This window comes from Mus musculus, chromosome 8 (assembly GCF_000001635.26).
Source record: "Mus musculus strain C57BL/6J chromosome 8, GRCm38.p6 C57BL/6J".
NCBI lineage: Eukaryota > Metazoa > Chordata > Mammalia > Rodentia > Muridae > Mus > Mus musculus.
Genome location: NC_000074.6, coordinates 124,722,026 through 124,739,608, shown reverse-complemented (window position 1 = coordinate 124,739,608; position 17,583 = coordinate 124,722,026). Strand labels below are relative to the sequence as shown.

The window sequence follows — 17,583 nt, the reverse complement described above, 5'->3', positions numbered from 1 at the left end:
TTAAGTCAATTTTAAGACATTTCTCGGTTAAGGTTGGACAGTCATTTCATTGGTACCAGACCACATTTGCAGCAAGATTTCACCTTGTGTCTTGGAACAGGCCAAGTTGCTCCTCTGTTAGTGAGCTGTCTGCACATCAGTGCCCTCTTGAGGCCAGGTGTGGTTAGTACAACTTAACTATTAAACAGCTGTCTGAACTTTTCCTGGGGACAGACTAGTATGTACTCACTCAGATGGGGCAATTACCCAAAAGTCCAACCTGGCTAACCAATAAGCTTATTCATGCTACTTACTGGAGTGCCAGTGACCCCCCCAAACAACCACACCTTCAGATAGCCCCTCTCCAGGATGGCCGATGACCTCCCATGGCTGTGCAGATGAAGGTCCTTGACCCACCCCACCACCCCTGAAGCTGTCCTCTCACACTCTCTCTATGCACACTCTCACCTCCAAGGCCAGGAGGCAAGATGCAGCTGGGACATCACTCCACAGAGCTGGGATAGCTTTGTGGCAAGGGACGGATGACTCTCAGGGGAGGGCATTAGTTAGTCAACTCAGTCAGCTGAGGAACTGCCTCCCCCAGACTGACCTGTGAGCCTATCTGGGGTTGCTTCTCGATTGATGATTGATGTGGGAGGGCCCAGCCTACTGTAAGCTGTGCTGTGCTGCCCCTGGGCAGGTGGTCCCAGAAGGATCAAGCCAGTGAACAGCCGTCTACCAGGCGGGTCCTTGCTTTCCCTGATGATGGAATGGACCGTGTAAGAAGAAAGAAACACTTTCCTCCTCTGGGTTGTTTTTGGTCAGTGTTTTATCACAGCAAACTAGGACAGGCAGCATTCAGTGGCACAACAGCCCGAGCGTTAACATGTCTGTGCTATAAGGAAGGAGGTTAGTCAGTGGAGGGGTACTCTGCTCAGTACTCAAAGGGAAGTGGGTCAGTGCCTTTCCACTGGCCGGTGACAGGATGGTTCAGGCGGGACATGAAATAGAAAGCAGGAAATCTAGTCAGCCGAAGGGCCCTGCTTCGAGGCTGTCTTGTTTCACTGAGATAAACCCTGGGTCTGCTGCTCTTACCGCTGACTGCTCCAGCAGAAGTGCCTCACCCCAAATCTGGATTTAAAAAAAAACCCACTCTATGTGCATTGGTGTTTACCCACAAGCATGTTTGTGTGAGGGTATCTGATCCCTTGGAAGTGGAGTTACAGACAGCTGTGAGCTCCGCCTCCCCCCCCCCCCCCCGAATTCTCTGAAAGAGCAGCCAATGCTCTTAACTGCGGAGCCATCTCTCCGGGCCCCCAAATCTGGATATTATTAGTAAGTGATGCAACCTACTGCTGGAGGGGTGAGAGTGCTTGCAGAGGGAGGTACAGGATGGTAGGTAAGGGCATGTCCCACCATGCACTTCTCCATCAGCCTGGTACTATGCATAATCACCTTTATTCCCCTAATAGCTGCCTAATAAAAACTCACATGACACAATAAAATGGCTTTTTAGTGCAGTTTTTGTTTTTTTTAAGTGGGTGGGTTCATAAGTCAGGACAAAGGCTGGGCAGACTGAATGAAACCAGACTTTGGAAAACAGCCTCGGTGGGGAAGATAAGGAATCCTGCTTGTTTTAAGATACTCAAGGCAGCTCTGACTTTGACTCCAATGCGGAGCAGGTGCCTGTCTGTTTCCTGCCAATTGTGTCCCCACTGGGTGACTCCTGCAGAGTGCAGGAAGCAGGTGGCAGTGGAAACCTTTTGGTCAGAATGGAGTACACCCCACACTGCTGGCCTCAGAGCTGGCCATGCGGCTCAGTGGTGAGGTGCTTAGAGCTTCTTGCCCTACACCCACAGGTGAGAGCTCTACTCCCTTTGGCAGTGAGCACTGACGCCCTAGGTGGGTAATGCCACTGGTGGTTCCCACAGGAGGGGAGGGGGACACTTGATTAGATGGAGACTATGGTGATGCTGGCCAGTGATAGGCCAGGGAGTGTACACAGCAGCTGTCCCTAAAACAGTGTGTAGGGACACACTTCCAGGGGGAGCGCAGCTTGGGGCACACACAAACCCACCTCCAGGCTCTCTGTCTGCCTTCCCTGTTCAGGACTGAGCACATTCTAAGCCTCCTAGCTGCAGGCCCCTGGTGCAGACTATTAGGCACTTCCATGCTTTCTCGGACAGCTCATCCCAAGAGCCACACCCAACAAGACATGGGGTAGGGGATCCTGTGTCATACTTGAGGCTCTGGCTTTGGCGCACCTTCTCTGGTGATGCTGCAGAAGCCAGGGCTATTTTGGCTTTAAGCTGGAAGGGTTTCTCTTTACAGTAGATCTCTCACTTTATAATGAGGTCTGTGGCCGTGCAGCAGTCAGACAGTTACCACTGTGGGGTCCCTGGGATGTTCTCTTCCCTTCATCAATGCTTCCTTCAGAGACACAGACTGAAGCCTGGTTCTAGTCATCCGAGCGCTCTACTTAACAAACGTCTGGTCTCGCTTCCCTGCAAGTGTATCTGAAGGGTGGTAAACTAGTCTCTTTCCTAACAAAGAAATATGGACCTCCAGAGACCTGCCACTAGGCACTCAGATACACAGGGGCTGCTCATCAGACAGAGGAGGAGGAGGAGGAGGAGGAGGAGGAGGAAGAAGAGGAGGAGGAAGAGGAGGAGGAAGAGGAGGAGGACTCAGTCTCATCACATCTCCTGTGTGATCCTAAACACTCCCATTAGCCATTTTGTGGTTTCAATCTTACTGTTAAGCTTTCTGATCAATTTGACCTTGCAAATATATACAAATATCCTTCTTGGCTCCCACGCACTATACTGTCTCCCCAGTTTGGCCCAAAGGGCTCAGATACTAGGACACAGAGCACCTGTCCCTGCTCACTGGGAGCGTGCTGTCTGCAGCACTTAAAGCAGCATGCTCTCTGGGCATTGAAAACACGAGTGGGCAGTCAGCTGTCAGCACTGAAGGTTTCTCCTTTGAAAAGGCCATTCTATATGGCCAGGGTGATTTCAAACTCTCCATCCTCCTGCCTCACCTCCTGGGTGCCAGGATTACAGGGAATACAACACCTGGCTTCAGCCCGTTTATCAGTGTGGTCACGAGGCAGGCTTTCTACCATGGCTGGTGTGCCTGTGCATTTCCTTGTTCTCAATTAATACTCTGTGTGCATGCCTGTGTGTGTGTGTGTGCGTGTGTGTCCGGGGACAACCTGCAGAAGCTGGTTCTCTCCTTCCAACACGTGGGCCTTGAGGAGCGAATGCGGCTGGTCAGGCTCTGTGTCATGGGCTTTACCCCCTGAGCCATCTCACCAAATGTCTGTTTTAATAAACTACATTCAAGTCCTTGTGCTCAACCCAGGACTGCAAACACGTGTACACACACAAAACCAGCCAACAAATTCAAACCAAACATACTAAGGGTCAGAGTGAAATGGCAGTAACAACCGTATTACAGCGACAGGACAGGTGTGCACTGTGCATTTTCACTAGGACTTGCCAACGTTACTGATCGTTCAGAGACTTTTAGTTAAAATTCTAGGAACTGTAGGGACTTTTATTGGATGCATGGACCAGCCTCTGGGTCTGCGTGGGGAAAGCCTCTCGGCTCACTGGTAGCTGGAGGGGCCAACCACTGTTCACTCTTACAGTCTTAATCCTAAGAAGACTGTTTTTTTGATGAGGTTGGACCAACAGACTTCACACACACCAGGGAAGAGTCCAACAGTAAGCTACAACCCTCTAGTGAGAATTTTGGTTTCTTTAAAAGCACAAAATTTTATGTGAATGTTTTAATCCCAGGTGTGGGATATAGGGGCTGCTTTGGATGGTCCACAGAGGCTGACTGTGATTTGTCTCATGCTCTGGCAGGGGTGTGATTGTGTCAGCTGAAGATAAGAGCCTGCTGTTGCTGTTTGCAGCTTGGAGATACCCAGTCTTGTCCCAAGGAACCTGATGCCCCTAATCAGCAGGAAGTAGTCTAAGATGCTGATGCCCCTCCTCTCTAGTTTAATGATGCTGACGCCCCTCCTCTCTAGTCTAATGATGCTGACGCCCCTCCCCTCTAGCCTTTCTTACCTCCCTAGTGTTGGGGGCAGGGTGTAAGACTGAAGAAGGGAGGTCAGTAAAACACCCAATAAAGCGGCCCAGAGTCTCACTATACTGCCCAGCCTTTTAGATTCTGCTAAGCTAAGACTGACCTTGACCTTGAGATGCCAAATCTTTTAAATTCAGACTCCATTTTAGATAATCTGACCTAAGTTTGAACTCAGGCAGACTAACAGGCTAATATAGCATTAGTTCCAAGTTCCCCCCAACAGAACCTGAGCCTAGCTCCAGTCTAGGCTAATCCCAAGAGCAGAGTTTCCAGGTTACACCCCTAACAAGACCAGTGTCTCCAGGTCATTTCCCCAACAAACCTGCATCCGAGGTTACAAGCCCACCCCTTGCCTAATGACCACATGAAGAGAGGAGCAGAAGTTAAGTGACTCCCAGCATCAGCCAATTATGTTAAAGGCCACAGCAGATTTCCAATTAGATGCTTGCATCCCCTGCAATTGTATTCCCTGTTTGCTGCTTACTAAAAAGTTTTGCCCTGATAGACATTCGAGGCTTCCCCACTACCAAAAACATCCTGCATGATGGTGGTGCATTGGGGGCCCCAAGCCAGCTCAAAGAGAATAAAGACCCTGCTGTGAGTCGCTTCAGATGGGCTCCTGTGTGTGCTTCTCTAGATCACTAACTTTTCCCTAGCACAACCACCTCACCGTGCTGCCCAGACGCTTCTGCCTAGAGAAGCCGGGATTACAGTGTGCACCGTCACAGCTGGCTGATTTCTTGTGTAGTTTCTTTGAGTACCACTCTCAGCTCCTCAGAAGCCTGGTATGGATGAGACAGTGAAACCGTATCTAAAATGGGCACAGGGGTTAGGCCGATGTTACTGCTGTATCCATCTCTAGCAGCTCAACTGGGATATAATTCATCTCTAGGCTGTGGCATTCAGGGATTTTATGATTTTCATGGCTTAAATGAGAGTGGGTCCCATAGAAATACATGTATATAAGTTTTACAAGACAGGGTTTCTCTGTGTAGCCCTGGCTGTCCTAGCTTTGCAGACTAGGCTGGCCTTGAACTCACAGAGTGCTTAAAAAGAGCGAGCCACCATGTATTAGGCCCATCTATTTGAACTGCTGGTTCCCAGCTGGTGGAACTGTTTGGGAAGGATTACAAGGAGTGACCTTGAGGTGTGGCACTGGGGTGGGCTTTGAGGTTCAAACACTCCTGTGGTTCCCAGTGCTCACTGTGCCTCCTGCTTGTGGATCAAGATGTGAACTCTCTATAGGCTGCCAAGCGCTCTAACCCTCTGAAACCATAAGCTGAACGAAACACTTTCTTTTATAAAGTACCCTAGTTGTAGAGTCTTTATCATACCATTACAGAGAGAACTACAATGATTATCTTGGCTATTTCTGGCTGAGGTAATTCAAAAGACAACCTTAGTTACTGAACTGGAAATGTATAAAAAGCTTGATTTATTCTGAAAGATAACTTCAAAGTGCTTCTGTCAGAAAGACACAAAATACAGGGTTAAAGCCACCAGTGTAATAAAATATTACACTAAAGAGCAGGAAGGATGGAGCTCAGAGCTATCATTCCTATAAGGGAACCACAGTGCTGCCTGAGAGCGTTCAGCCTTGGTATAGGTGGTTCAGATCTTCTGGGGTGTCTGGGTACGTTCAGAAATCCCCAGTCTTGGCTTCACTCACAGAAAGCAGAGACCTTGGGTTCTTTTGTGCCTTCTCTTTTGAGGTAGCTGGTCCTGCCAGAGAGTGAAGAATAAAGCTGTAGACAGCAGAGCAAGACTACTTTGTGGGGCCTGTTCTGATCACCACAGAAGCCCTGCTTCCAAGGCTGGCTGGGAGCCACGGAGGACACAGGGGAGCGGGAGGCAGGGTCTCTCCTCAGTGTAATTTTAAGAAGACAGAACAAAGCACAAGATCACACAGTAGGCCACTGGCTCTGTAGTGGGTTCTGAAGACTGGTGAGTTGATTTTCCTATGAATTACAGCAGACAGCCAGACATACAGACGCACCAGAGGGAACACAGACCTGGGTGGCCTGCGGTAGGAATTTGGAAGGCAGCTGCTATTGAGGTGCCAACTGGGTAGAAGCACCAGGGTGGAGTGTGGAGAGATGTCCTTCTCAGGAGTGAACGTGGCAGCTTTCTATAGGAGGGAACCAGTAGCAGCTGGAGTGTGGGCATATCGGACGGAGGGCAATACTCTTGCATACACCAAGTATCAGGCAGGGGACAGGACGCAGCACTGGCCAGGAGAGGGATCTGGGAAGAACAGGCCCACCCACCCTTTCACGTGAAGGAAGGAAGGGGGTGGGGCTAGAATTCCAGCACCAACGGGAACATTTTGACAGAGCTGCAGCAGCTCTGTGAAGTTTCGCACTGTGGACCCAGGGCATGGAAAGGGGGTCCACAAAGGGGAAGTCAGGGACGCAGCAGCTCAGACGGAACGCCCAGAATGAGGAGCCATACACGTACACTGAGGAGGGAGGCCAGCTCCAGCAGCCACACCCCCAAAGGCCCAGGAGGAAGGAAGCTGGGCTGGCTCACAGCACAGCAGCAAACAGGGCTACACCACAGGGCATGTGAGGAGTGGAGCGCTCCACACCCAAGGTGACATACTGAAGACGACATGAGCCTGAGTATGGCTCCCTCTCCTGCTGTGGGTCCTCCTGCATTTCTTCACCCTAGGATCCTGCTTCCTCAGGTGGAGGAAGGAGCCCATAGGCCAGACAGGGAGGCACAGGAGGGAGCTCCACACAGCAGAGAAGGAAGGAACACCATGAATGACAGATGAAGAACAAACAGAAGGAAGCTGTAGCACTGAGCGCTGGGCACAGGGAGGCAGTGTGGCTGAGGAGAAGCACCCTCCTCAGACAGAAGTGTTCTCAGAGGCCACTGAGTCCTGCCGAGATGACACGACCAGCAGAGAGCTCCTAGTCAAGAATCTTGAACCTTGTGTAGACACAGCAGGTGGAAGGCAGGAAGCATGTTAGAGGCCTGACAGAGCCACCCGCAGCTTCCTTCAGCGTCTGTGGGGTTGAGAAGCAGAGGGAGTCTGGGGGGAAGAGACTGAGTGACAAGAGGTAAGGGTGAATGAGAGCAAACAGCAGCCATGGATGGATGGACATAGTCAGATCCTGTAGCCAAGCAAGGGCCACAGAGGGTTAGACAGTGAGGACCGGTGGGGAGCAGCAATGGAGGCAAGTGAAGAAACAGGGAGCCCAGCACCCCGTCCTCCTGGAGAGGGCTGCGAGGGGAGAGGCACGGACAGCGCCCACCCAGTCACACAGCGTGACAGGATGCCCCCGGAACGATGACCCCCAGAATGACGAGGCCACTGTCCTCAACTCTCAGCAGCTGTGATTAGCCGTGTGGAGACAGGCCTGCTAACATTCAGTATGGGGAAGAGGTCGCAAGGCCTATCGCTCCCAGGATACATAGGCAGTTAACAGATGCCGAGGAGACTTTCCTTGGTGGGGCAGCTGCCCAGAAAGGTGCCATGCTATGACAGTCCTCCCAACCACGAAACTAGTCATGTGTGGGATCATCCCCTTGTCTGTTGTTGGTGCCTTATGTGGGATGGGCGGATGACACGATTCCAGTACCTTCAGAAGTCCTGAGACTTGTAGAGCGCACAGTCACTGCTCACATCCCACTCCATCCTCTGGAAGAAGAAGACCACAATGCTCTCCAGCAGTAAGCCACTTAGCACGACCAACAGGGAGAGCCTCCGGTTTGTGTTCAGGGTCACTAGAAAACAAAGCAGCAACTCTCATGACGTGGCAGGCCTGTGAGCTGCGTGGTGGTGAGAACTAACCAGAGGAAACCCACCCTGCTCTTAAGAGTCTACACTGTCCTAACCAAAGCATCAAGCTCTTTTCAAGCAAAGAGGCAGAAGCCCATGAAATAGAGAAAATAAAACTGGGTGTGGTGGCACCTGCCTATAACCCCAGCTCTTGGAAGCTTCACACAGGAGGACTGCCATGAGTTTAAGGGCAGCCTTGGCTATACAGGGAGGCTGTCTCAGAACAACACCACCATCCAGCCATCCAACCTGAAGGCTTAAGGAGACTAGCATCACAGTCAGGAAGAGCCCAACAGGAAAAAGGCCAGGCTGCAGCTTCACTCACAGCAGTGCTTTTCATAGTGCTTCATAGTGCCGAAAACCCAAGACTCATCTGGCAGGCAGACACTGTTTTACTCTGGGAGGCAGGCACCCGGCGTTCTCTCCTGCCCAGACAACTGTCCAGTCCTGTAACGCTGGACAAGCACTTGTTCCTCACGGCCATTCATAAAGCACTGGCAACAAAAGGTGCTGCCCCTCCTACAGGAGAGATGCTGCGGATGCATGAGCTCTGAAAACTCACAGCACCATATGGCCGAACTATGTTCTGTATGTAGGGTGCCACTGACATATGCAGGACCAACATGCATGGTCTGTGGAGGGGTCACAGTCACCAAGTCTGATGCCCTGGGGCCATCATGTCAAGGCTGGAGGCTGACATGTCAAATAAGAAAGCACACACTCACCTCTGACTGCCTGGAAATTTGAGGTCAGGACAAACACTTTAATGAGCCTGAGACACAGAGGTGTGTAGTCATGTTCCCAGATGACGGCCGGGATTAGCAGGAGCTTCCCGTAGCTGGACAGCAACAGTGCTTTCAGCAGCAGAACAAAGTCGGGTGCTCTTTTTGCTGTCATGGGTTGCTGTACCCACAGGAAAGCAAATATGCCAGTAAGAAAGGCAGCTTGTTCTATGGAGCAAAGGAGAAACACAGACGTCTCACCCAGTCTAAACCCGGAAACCTAAGACTCCCAGCTCCAGCACAGAACGCAGCTGCTGTCCTAAGAAACTCATGAATAAAATACCATTCTTTCTCACAACCAAGTACACGCACACCCACAGGCTTCAGGTCAAACCCCGCTGGCATGGCTTTAAAAAATATTTTTCAATAGGTTTTAGAGGTTTTTTTTTCTTTTTTCTTTTTGGGCAGGGGTGGGGGCTGGTGCCTTGCTACAATGCCCAGGTTGCTCTCAAATTTCTGACTTTACTGTACCTTAAAGTTCTGGGATCATATCTGAGATTACAGATGTGAGCCACCGATCCTGAGAACAATCTGCTTTAAAGCCTGAAACTATGTTTTAGCTCTTGGGTTCAGTGATATGCTTGAGGGGTTTTGTTTGTTTGTTTGTTTTTTAAGTTTTTTTTTGAGACAGGGTTTCTCTGTATAGCCCTGGCTGTCCTGGAACTCACTATGTAGACCAGGCTGGCCTCGAACTCAGAGATCTACTTGCCTCTGCCTCCCAAGTGCTGGGATTAAATGCTTACGCCAGCTGAGTATTTTTTTTAATGTTTATTTTAATTTTAGTTATCTGTGCCTGTCTGTGTGTGGGTATATGAGAGCCAGTGTCTGTGGAGGCCAGGGGAGGGCATCTGATCCCTAGAGGCGGAGTAACAGGTAGCCGTGAGATACGCGGTGTGGGTTCTGGGAACCAAATTCAGGTCCTGACCACTGAGCTACTTCTCCAGTCCCCTCAAGTATTTTCTCAGTATTAGTATCTGCAAGACGTATATGGTAACAAATCCTGTGCATTTCGGACTGATGTGTCCTAAGCTCCAGTGAACAGGTCACAGCCCCTGCATCCTAGGCTCAGAGGGAGAGAACATCAGGGCTCTTCTCATTGATGCATCTCCAGGGCCCATCCCACGAACACTGAGGAGTGCTCAGTAAGACAGCACCACTGCACAGTGAATGAACAACTGAACTGAGGGCTCCAAGAAGGCTTTAGCAGGACACCCAGGCCTTTGATCTGAGTGCCTGCAGTGGGAGCTGTGTGCAGAGGGACTGGTAAACAGCAGGTAGACAAAGGGCCCAGAGGTCAGGAGAAAGGACTAAGTCAGACATGGATACTTTGGAGTTCTGAGAAGTAGGATGATGCTAGGGAGGGGAGGGATGGTGGCAGATAGGGGACAAAAGAGGCTGTGATCCAGAATAGTGTGGAAGGCATCCCACTAGGAGAATTCCTGGAGCAGTGCTGTGTAATTAACAGAAGGGCTGATTTCAATTTGTTTTTGAGGTGGAGTCTCACTGCTTTGCTAAGACTGGCCTCATAGCTTGTTGGATTCCAACAATCCTGCTTCAGCCTCCAGAGCAGCTGAGAGTGCAGGTGTGTGCCACAGCCTGGCTTAAGGCAAACGCTTCTGAAGCAGAAAAGGTTGGAAATTAGAAACAAAGTTGCCACATAAATTAATTCAGTGCAATTCGGACCCTAGAGAGAAAGCTGTGGGTTGTAATTTCAATGAATGGTGCTTCCAATCACAGGTAAATCTGGGGAGCAGCCTGTCTCTCTCTGCAGTTCCACAAGCAGCAGACTTACGTCAGACACCACACAGTCAGCCCAATGCACTGGGAACACCAGGCGACCACTAACATTCCCAATGAGAGGACTGATGGACAGTAAGTACTTTACAAAGTGTCCTAGTCCCACAAGTGTACCATTACTACCTCTCTATCATACACAAGACAAAGCAAGGTGATGGTAAGTCTCATACCCAGGACAAGGGACTGAGGTGTGGATCTTACTTATCAAGGCAGACCTGGCCAGCTCCTCCCAGCAATCCCTCAATTCCTACCTGGCATACCCTGCCGCAACCTTGAACTTTACAGCTCCCTGTGTAATCTGGGCATTTGGATTGCTCTCCTCTCTTTCCCTCTGTGCCCTAGCCCCCTTTCTCTCTTCCTCTTCCCCTCTCCCTCCACCATCAGACCCCCAATCCATGGTGACTCCCCTGGCCTCAATCCTTTGGAGCCGGTGAACTCACTGGAGAGCAACTTCCCAATAAACCTACCTTTCACATAATCTAATCTGGTTCGAATTGGCTCATTTCACAGGCAGGGAAATAACCTATCAGGCCATTCAGACAAACTCGCACGGCAGGTTAGTGGCTGAGCTGAGATATGGTGTTTACTCCTGCATTACTAGTTGTCTCACCAGGTCTTAGCTTTGATTAGAACAGTGACCCGATGGTTAGCTAAACACGGACTGCTCAGCATCTGCTTACCGAAAGAAGCGATCACAAACATCCTGTAGAAGTCCCACTCCTTGGCGTACCGGATCACGTCATCGGGGGCTGGACTCTGGCTCGAGTCCTGCAGCTGCCACCACCGCAGGTATGCTTCACAAAGCAAACAAAACATGCAGAGTTTCCCATGGATCTGACAGTCAAAGACAGTGTCACTGGGTCAGGTAAAGAAGCCGTGAGCCGAGGGCATGCCAAGAGGCATACCTACCGCAGCAAAGCAGGTGTAGGGTACGAGGCTGGTCTGGAACTCCAGACAGGCCTCCTGCCTCAGCCTTCCAAGTACTTTAATTGTGCACCACATGACACTCAGTGGTTGTGCTGAGAATGACCCATGTGGATTTCCAATGTTATTAACTACATTCTTCATCTAAGTTACAAGTTCTCAACCAGCAGTGAATAGACCCTAGCGTGTACACACACATCCACCCACACCAGGAATATTTTCACCCCCCCCCCCCAAACACAGCCAGACAGTCACATTCATGTGACTTATACAGGTGGAAATAGTCAGAACTGTTTCAGAACACTGTTTCATTGTGTGCATTTGGTTTTCCCTGTGTAACCCTGACTGTCTCCGAACTAACTCATTTTGTAGACCAGGTTGGCCTCCCTCTTAAAGTGTTGGAATTAAAGGTATGTACCACCACACCTAGCTAATCTAAAGATTTTAGCACACCACATGAACTATTAATCTGAACAGGAATTAAAAAAAAAGAAGCAGCCTCTGGGCTGAAAGAAAAAACAAACAAACAAACAATTAACAGTGAAAATAATCAGAAGCTCTTAAGATCTTAAATGTCTTATTTACCAGTTTCCCCATCTGGACCACCTTTCCTGCAAACTGAGCTATCTCAGTACCAACAGTGGGGATGTATGTTTGGGATGTTTGTGAACCCCACCCGACCTGACCCGGTCTCAAGTTCTGAGGCTCCTCAGCTGGCAGGCACACAGGTCCTCTGGCTGCACTCTGGAAATATCTGGGAAGGGTTAGGTGTTCTCCAATGTCCCTCACAGAGATACTGAGATCTGGGGAGGCCTTCCTCACCCCACCCAGGAAATTTTCAGTATGTAAGCAAGCTTGAAAATCAACACGCTGGTCACTTAAATGGCCTTAATTGAGGGGCAGACCACTGCACTGTCGAGTTCTGACAAATTAAGGAGGCCAAATTAAGCAAATAAAAGAATATACCCAGTTAAATTTTGAGTTTTAGATTCACAACAAATAATTTGTTTTAAGTATATCCCATGCAGTAATTAGGACAGACTGAATGCTAGACAAATTTCACTGCTTGTCCAAGTTTCAAATTTAACATGTGATATCTTGCATTCACCTGTCAATTCAACCCAAACTATTAAGCCATTTAAGGTTCAGTATGAAAAGTGCAAATTTGAAAAATCCAACCTTAAATGTTAGTACCTTTCTGACTTGTTACTCATTTCCTGCATTCTCTTAACAGCGGAGAGCAGTCTTCTCTTAAGGTTTGCTCCTAGATCTGGGTACAACTGTTTCCTATTCTGTGTTGGATTCTGATTGTCAAATTAATTAACACCTAGGGTGACATTCTGCCCAAGTGGTTTGGAGAGACAGGCCTTCCATCTCAGACATGATGGAGGCCTCAACACTGGTGACTGATGCCATTATTTACCTGGATCCTTGACTGGCCACATTTTGAGCTGGTTCTCCCAACTCCTTATAGCTATTCAGGGTGGAAAAATAATTCAAAGTATTAAAGCTGGTAGCTTCAAAAAGCTTAGTTAGGGAAGCTATGCTGAATGGTTTGGTGGCCAGAGGTGTGAACGTCCTTTCATGTCGGAGAGCTCATAGGCCAACATGGCACTGTTCGTTGGCTCTGGCGTCTTAAGATCAATCTTTAACATCTGATTTTATTTGAGTTCTTATTTGACTGTTTTTGGACCACTTGTAATGAGACTGCTTATCTGAATAAAATACTAGCTGTTGGAAAAACAAAACAAAACAAAATAATAAAACTACCTATTGCACTGATAACGTACACATCCACATTTGTCTTAGGGGTGTTTGCAAACAGGACTGGCCTAGGAGGGAAGGGTGGATGTGGGCAGTGCTGTTCCTTTGCTGGGGGTCTCTGGTTGGGAAAGGAGGAGAAACAAAGTTAGCGAGCGAAGTCCTGGCACTTCTCCCTTAAGCAGTCTCGCCCTCTCATGAGCATGGCTCTCCCATTGCAATGGACTCAAACTGTGAGCCACACCAAAGCTGCTGCTTCTCAGGCAGTAGGTCAGAGCAGTGAGGTAAGCCACTACACATCTAGCTAGCTAGCTACGGTTAGCTTTCTTCTGCTCAAAGTCACCAGTTTAAGATGTGATCCGGGGCTGGTGAGATGGCTCAGTGGTTAAGAGCGCGGACTGCTCTTCCAAAGATCCTGAGTTCAAATCCCAGCAACCACATGGTGGCTCACAACCATCCATAACAAAAATCTGATGCCCTCTTCTGGAGTGTCTGAAGACAGCTACAGTGCACACACATAAAATAAATAAATAAATAAATCTTAAAAAAAAAAAAAAAAGAATTGAGAAACCATCAGCTACAAGCCAAAGCCAAGCTCAAAGTCAACTAGTGTGACAAGACCCCCAGACTCTAAAAATAAATAAAATATTAAAAAAAAAAAAAAAAAAAAGGTGATCCACTAGAGGCAGCCAGACTATGCTGCAGGCTTCTCTCTGTGACTCCACCCTGAAACTAAGCACTGCACATTCTTTTACGTTTGTATCCATTTCTTCTAGAAAACTTGCAGACATGAGAGAGGAAAAAAAGTTCTCAGAATTGTTATATATTCTCTAACTGTTTGAAACTATTATTTCTGTTAAATGTAAAAGCATCAGGTAACATTAAGGAAATTTAAAGCCAAGGTTGGAAAGAAGGCTTGGCAGTTATGAGGACATATTGCTTTTTACAGAAGACAGGAGCTGTGCCCCCAGAACCCATGAGAGGAGGCACACAGCTGCCTGTGACTAGCTCCAGCTGTCACAAGCACCTGCAACAGGGAACACACCTTCCTCCTTCAACACACTCACACATAGTTTTAAACATTTAAAATACCATAACTTACATTTATTTTAGTGTTGAAAAGAATATGCCTGTAGGCCTGAGTTTTGCATAAAATGGCATTAATCAAGATAATAACAGGGTCGTATTCGATGTATTTGTCTACTGGTTTCTGGCAGGATTTCTGGGGAAAAAATACAAAATAACATTAGAGCAAACAAATGAACACATTCTGAAATTTCAAAGGAGTTAAAAATTAAAGATTGCTTTGGACTTTCCCAACAACAAGGTGTCTAGGCAGCTATTTAAAATCCTCAGATCAAAAACATTCACCCATGCAAGAAGTGGTTTCATGAATACTAAATATAAGCTTCTAGCTAGAAATACCAATATTTTACATTTATACTCAAGAACCTACAAAGAGAGCCAGATGTTGTAACACGTAACTGTAACCCCAGCATGTAAGACACAGAGGTAGGCATGTAAGATGCCGAGCCAGCAGGGGTTGAATAAGGAGACCCTGCCTCAAATCACACAAGGCAGAACTCAGACAGGAACTTGACTTAAAGACTCACCCCAGGCACAAAAGTGTTTCAGAAGGCATTACTTTCTTTTATTTATTTATTTATTTATTTATTTATTTAATGTAAGTACACTGTAGCTGTCCTCAGATACTCCAGAAGAGGGCATCAGATTTCGTTACAGATGGTTGTGAGCCACCATGTGGTTGCTAAGATTTGAACTCGGGACCTTTGGAAGAGCAGTCGGCGCTCTTAACCACTGAGCCATCTCACCAGCCCTGTAAGGCATTACTTTCAATTCCAATTTCATTTTTACCATTTCTTAAAAGTTAATCTCTCTAACACACTTCGGCTGACAGGCTGTGGTGTAGACTGTGGCTGTGGATCTGGAGGTAAGTGTTCAACAAAGTTCCTGTCCTAGCTTCTGAGAACTCCAGGAGGGCAAAGATCAGGGTGCAGTGTTAGCAACCTAAGCCCGGCCTTTTCTCCAATGAGATCAAGAGCTTGGAATAAAATGTTCTCCCTCTGCTACCACAGACACAGCAGCGTGCTGCTACACTGTGTGCACAGGCTTGGGTTGTGCAGCCTGGGCCTACGTCACCCAAATCAAGACTCCCTCAGCTTCCAAATGACTTCCTCTCAGACTCCTCTACCGTGAGGGGAAGAATTAGAACTGGGTTAAATCACATCAAATCACAGGTTATTAGACAACCCGTGGACATGGACATGGGAACAGTATTAGTTTCAAAGTTGCACCAATGCTACCATTCACTGGAAAAAAAAAAAAAAGAGTGGCTTCCATTCCAAGTGAACACTGAAAGGCCGACAGGAACAGAAATCACAGGCAGACCAGGATCACCTTTTAGTCACACCAAACCTAGAAAAAGTCAAGTGCATCGGAGAATTGTAACCCTGTACAACATAACAAAGCAGACTCCTGTCCCCGGGAAGACACCACTGTGAGGAACACCACGCCTCTCCAGTTACCAGTGAACTGGTAGTTGTGCTACCCTCTCAAATGTCAATCTCTAGCTGGGCAGTGGTGGCACACGCCTTTAATCCCAGCACTTGGGAGGCAGAGGCAGGCGGATTTCTGAGTTCAAGGCCAGCCTGGTCTACAGAGTGAGTTCCAGGACAGCCAGGGCTACACAGAGAAACCCTATCTCGAAAAACTTAAAAAAAAAAAAAAAAAAGTCAATCTCTCTGTCAAAATGGAGGCATAGAGGCTAACATTTTTTCAATTACCTGTGAGTTAAGAGCAAGCACTCTTAGATGTCGAGCCCAGGACGGAGGCTCTTCCCAGATCCCCTTTTTCTGCACAGATGTGGAGGTTATATCTCTTCCCCCAAGCCCAGAGATGCACCATTAGTGCCAAGAGAAACTGTTAAAATGGCAAGTCCCTCTCTGTCTTTTAAAAGCTAGCTAAATCCCACTTCTGGACAGTATCCCAAATGTCAGGACAAGGAGGCAGACAAATTTGGAAGCAGGAGGGGAAAGACCAGCATCAGGAAACACAAAACTCCTCCTATTCCTTCGGTATCACTTATCAGCCAGATGTTCGTGCTGTAGATGCGACAGGACAAGAGCTCTCCTTCCCCAGAACTTCATGGGCTCCAAGAAGCTAATCACCTGGAGCCACTCACAATCCTCTAACCTCAGGGACCTGACAGTTTAGAAGGCTAAGACAGCATGCCATCTTGCCATCTGAAGACTGTTACAATGAGAGGCAGTGACCTCTACCCAAAGAACCTCCTTCTACTACCCTGTGTCCATCCATCCTCACATAGGGAGCACGCTGACTTCCTCCATCAGTGGACCTGATGAATCAGTGAGTCCTTTCCCACCAGAACTCTCTCCACTGCTTCCTCCTGCCTTCACTTAAGAGTATAAAGAGGAAACACACAGAGAGACATTCATTCTCTCCCTCCCTCTCTTTCTGTTCTGGACCTCCTGCCTCCATCTCCCAATTGCAGGGATTACAGGCGTGGTGCTGGAGCCGGAATCTAAGGCTGCCCTACATGGCGAGCAACATCCCCGGCCGTGGTAAATGCTTTCCATTTCGGTTAAATTGTTGTATTATTTACTATTAAATTGACAAGTACCCCGATAAGACACAGTTTTCTTCTAAGAACTCTCTACAGTACCAGACCTCAAATACTGCTTCCATCTCCTCAGGATCAACAAGAGAATGACACGCTTCCTGCTACAATTCCTATTTCCTTAGTGAATCACATCTCTCTCCATCACTCGTTTATTCGCTTGAGACACACACTCTCTCTCTCTCTCTCTCTCTCTCTCTCTCGCGGCAATCGAGGCTGGAGTCCAACTCGTGATTCTCCTCCTGCCTGGCATGCGAGTGGAGTGCTGGAGTCATAGAAATGCGCCACCACTCCTGGGTGCCACAAGTCTTAGAACATCTATGGCCTAGGCAGTCTTCAAGCACATCCTTGCTTTCTCTTTCACACCATCACAAGGACCACTCCTCCCCCACGTGCTCAAGCTCCCAGGCCTCGCCCCGGACCACAGCAAGTTCGGATCCGCCTTCCTAGCCGCGCCCCGCCCCCCGGCGCGCTCACGCAGATGGTTATCTTGAGCACGCCGTGGCTGTAGTCCCGGTACAGCTCCTGAGCCTCTCGGTTGCACTCGATACAACGATACAGGCAAGAGGAAGAAGTCGCCGCTGCGCCTTCCGTGCCTTTCCCGGACCGCGTCCCCCTACGCCCGCCGGTCCCCATGGCCACTCTAGGGCTCCTGCTTCCGGCCGCTGGCGGAAGACGCCTGGACTGGCCTTGGGAGGGGCACCCAAGGGCTTACTGGGACTTGTAGTCCAAGCGCTGAATGAGTGCTTGAGGCTAACAGGGCGAGGACTACAACTCCCAGCGGGTACTGCGGC

At 48.7% G+C, this 17,583-nt stretch overlaps 1 protein-coding gene across 4 annotated transcripts in view; it reads right to left on the bottom strand.

Annotated features, from left to right (window-relative positions):
• Positions 1-17,583, bottom strand: part of Arv1 (ARV1 homolog, fatty acid homeostasis modulator) — a 20,769-nt gene extending 3,186 nt beyond the window's left edge. The window contains exons 1-6 of one of the 4 annotated variants that reach the window (NM_001368372.1): positions 17,267-17,443; positions 14,234-14,353; positions 11,127-11,280; positions 8,593-8,817; positions 7,668-7,812; positions 1,485-7,091 (exon numbers count right to left, since the gene is read on the bottom strand). In NM_001368372.1, the coding sequence (NP_001355301.1) occupies positions 7,670-7,812; positions 8,593-8,817; positions 11,127-11,280; positions 14,234-14,353; positions 17,267-17,425 (801 nt within the window). In that variant the 5' untranslated portion in view covers positions 17,426-17,443 and the 3' untranslated portion in view covers positions 1,485-7,091; positions 7,668-7,669. Of the gene's footprint in view, positions 1-1,418; positions 7,813-8,592; positions 8,818-11,126; positions 11,281-14,233; positions 14,354-17,266 lie in introns of those variants that run through there. The other 3 variants (NM_026855.5, XM_011248496.3, XM_006531337.4) reach the window with 3 other exon arrangements.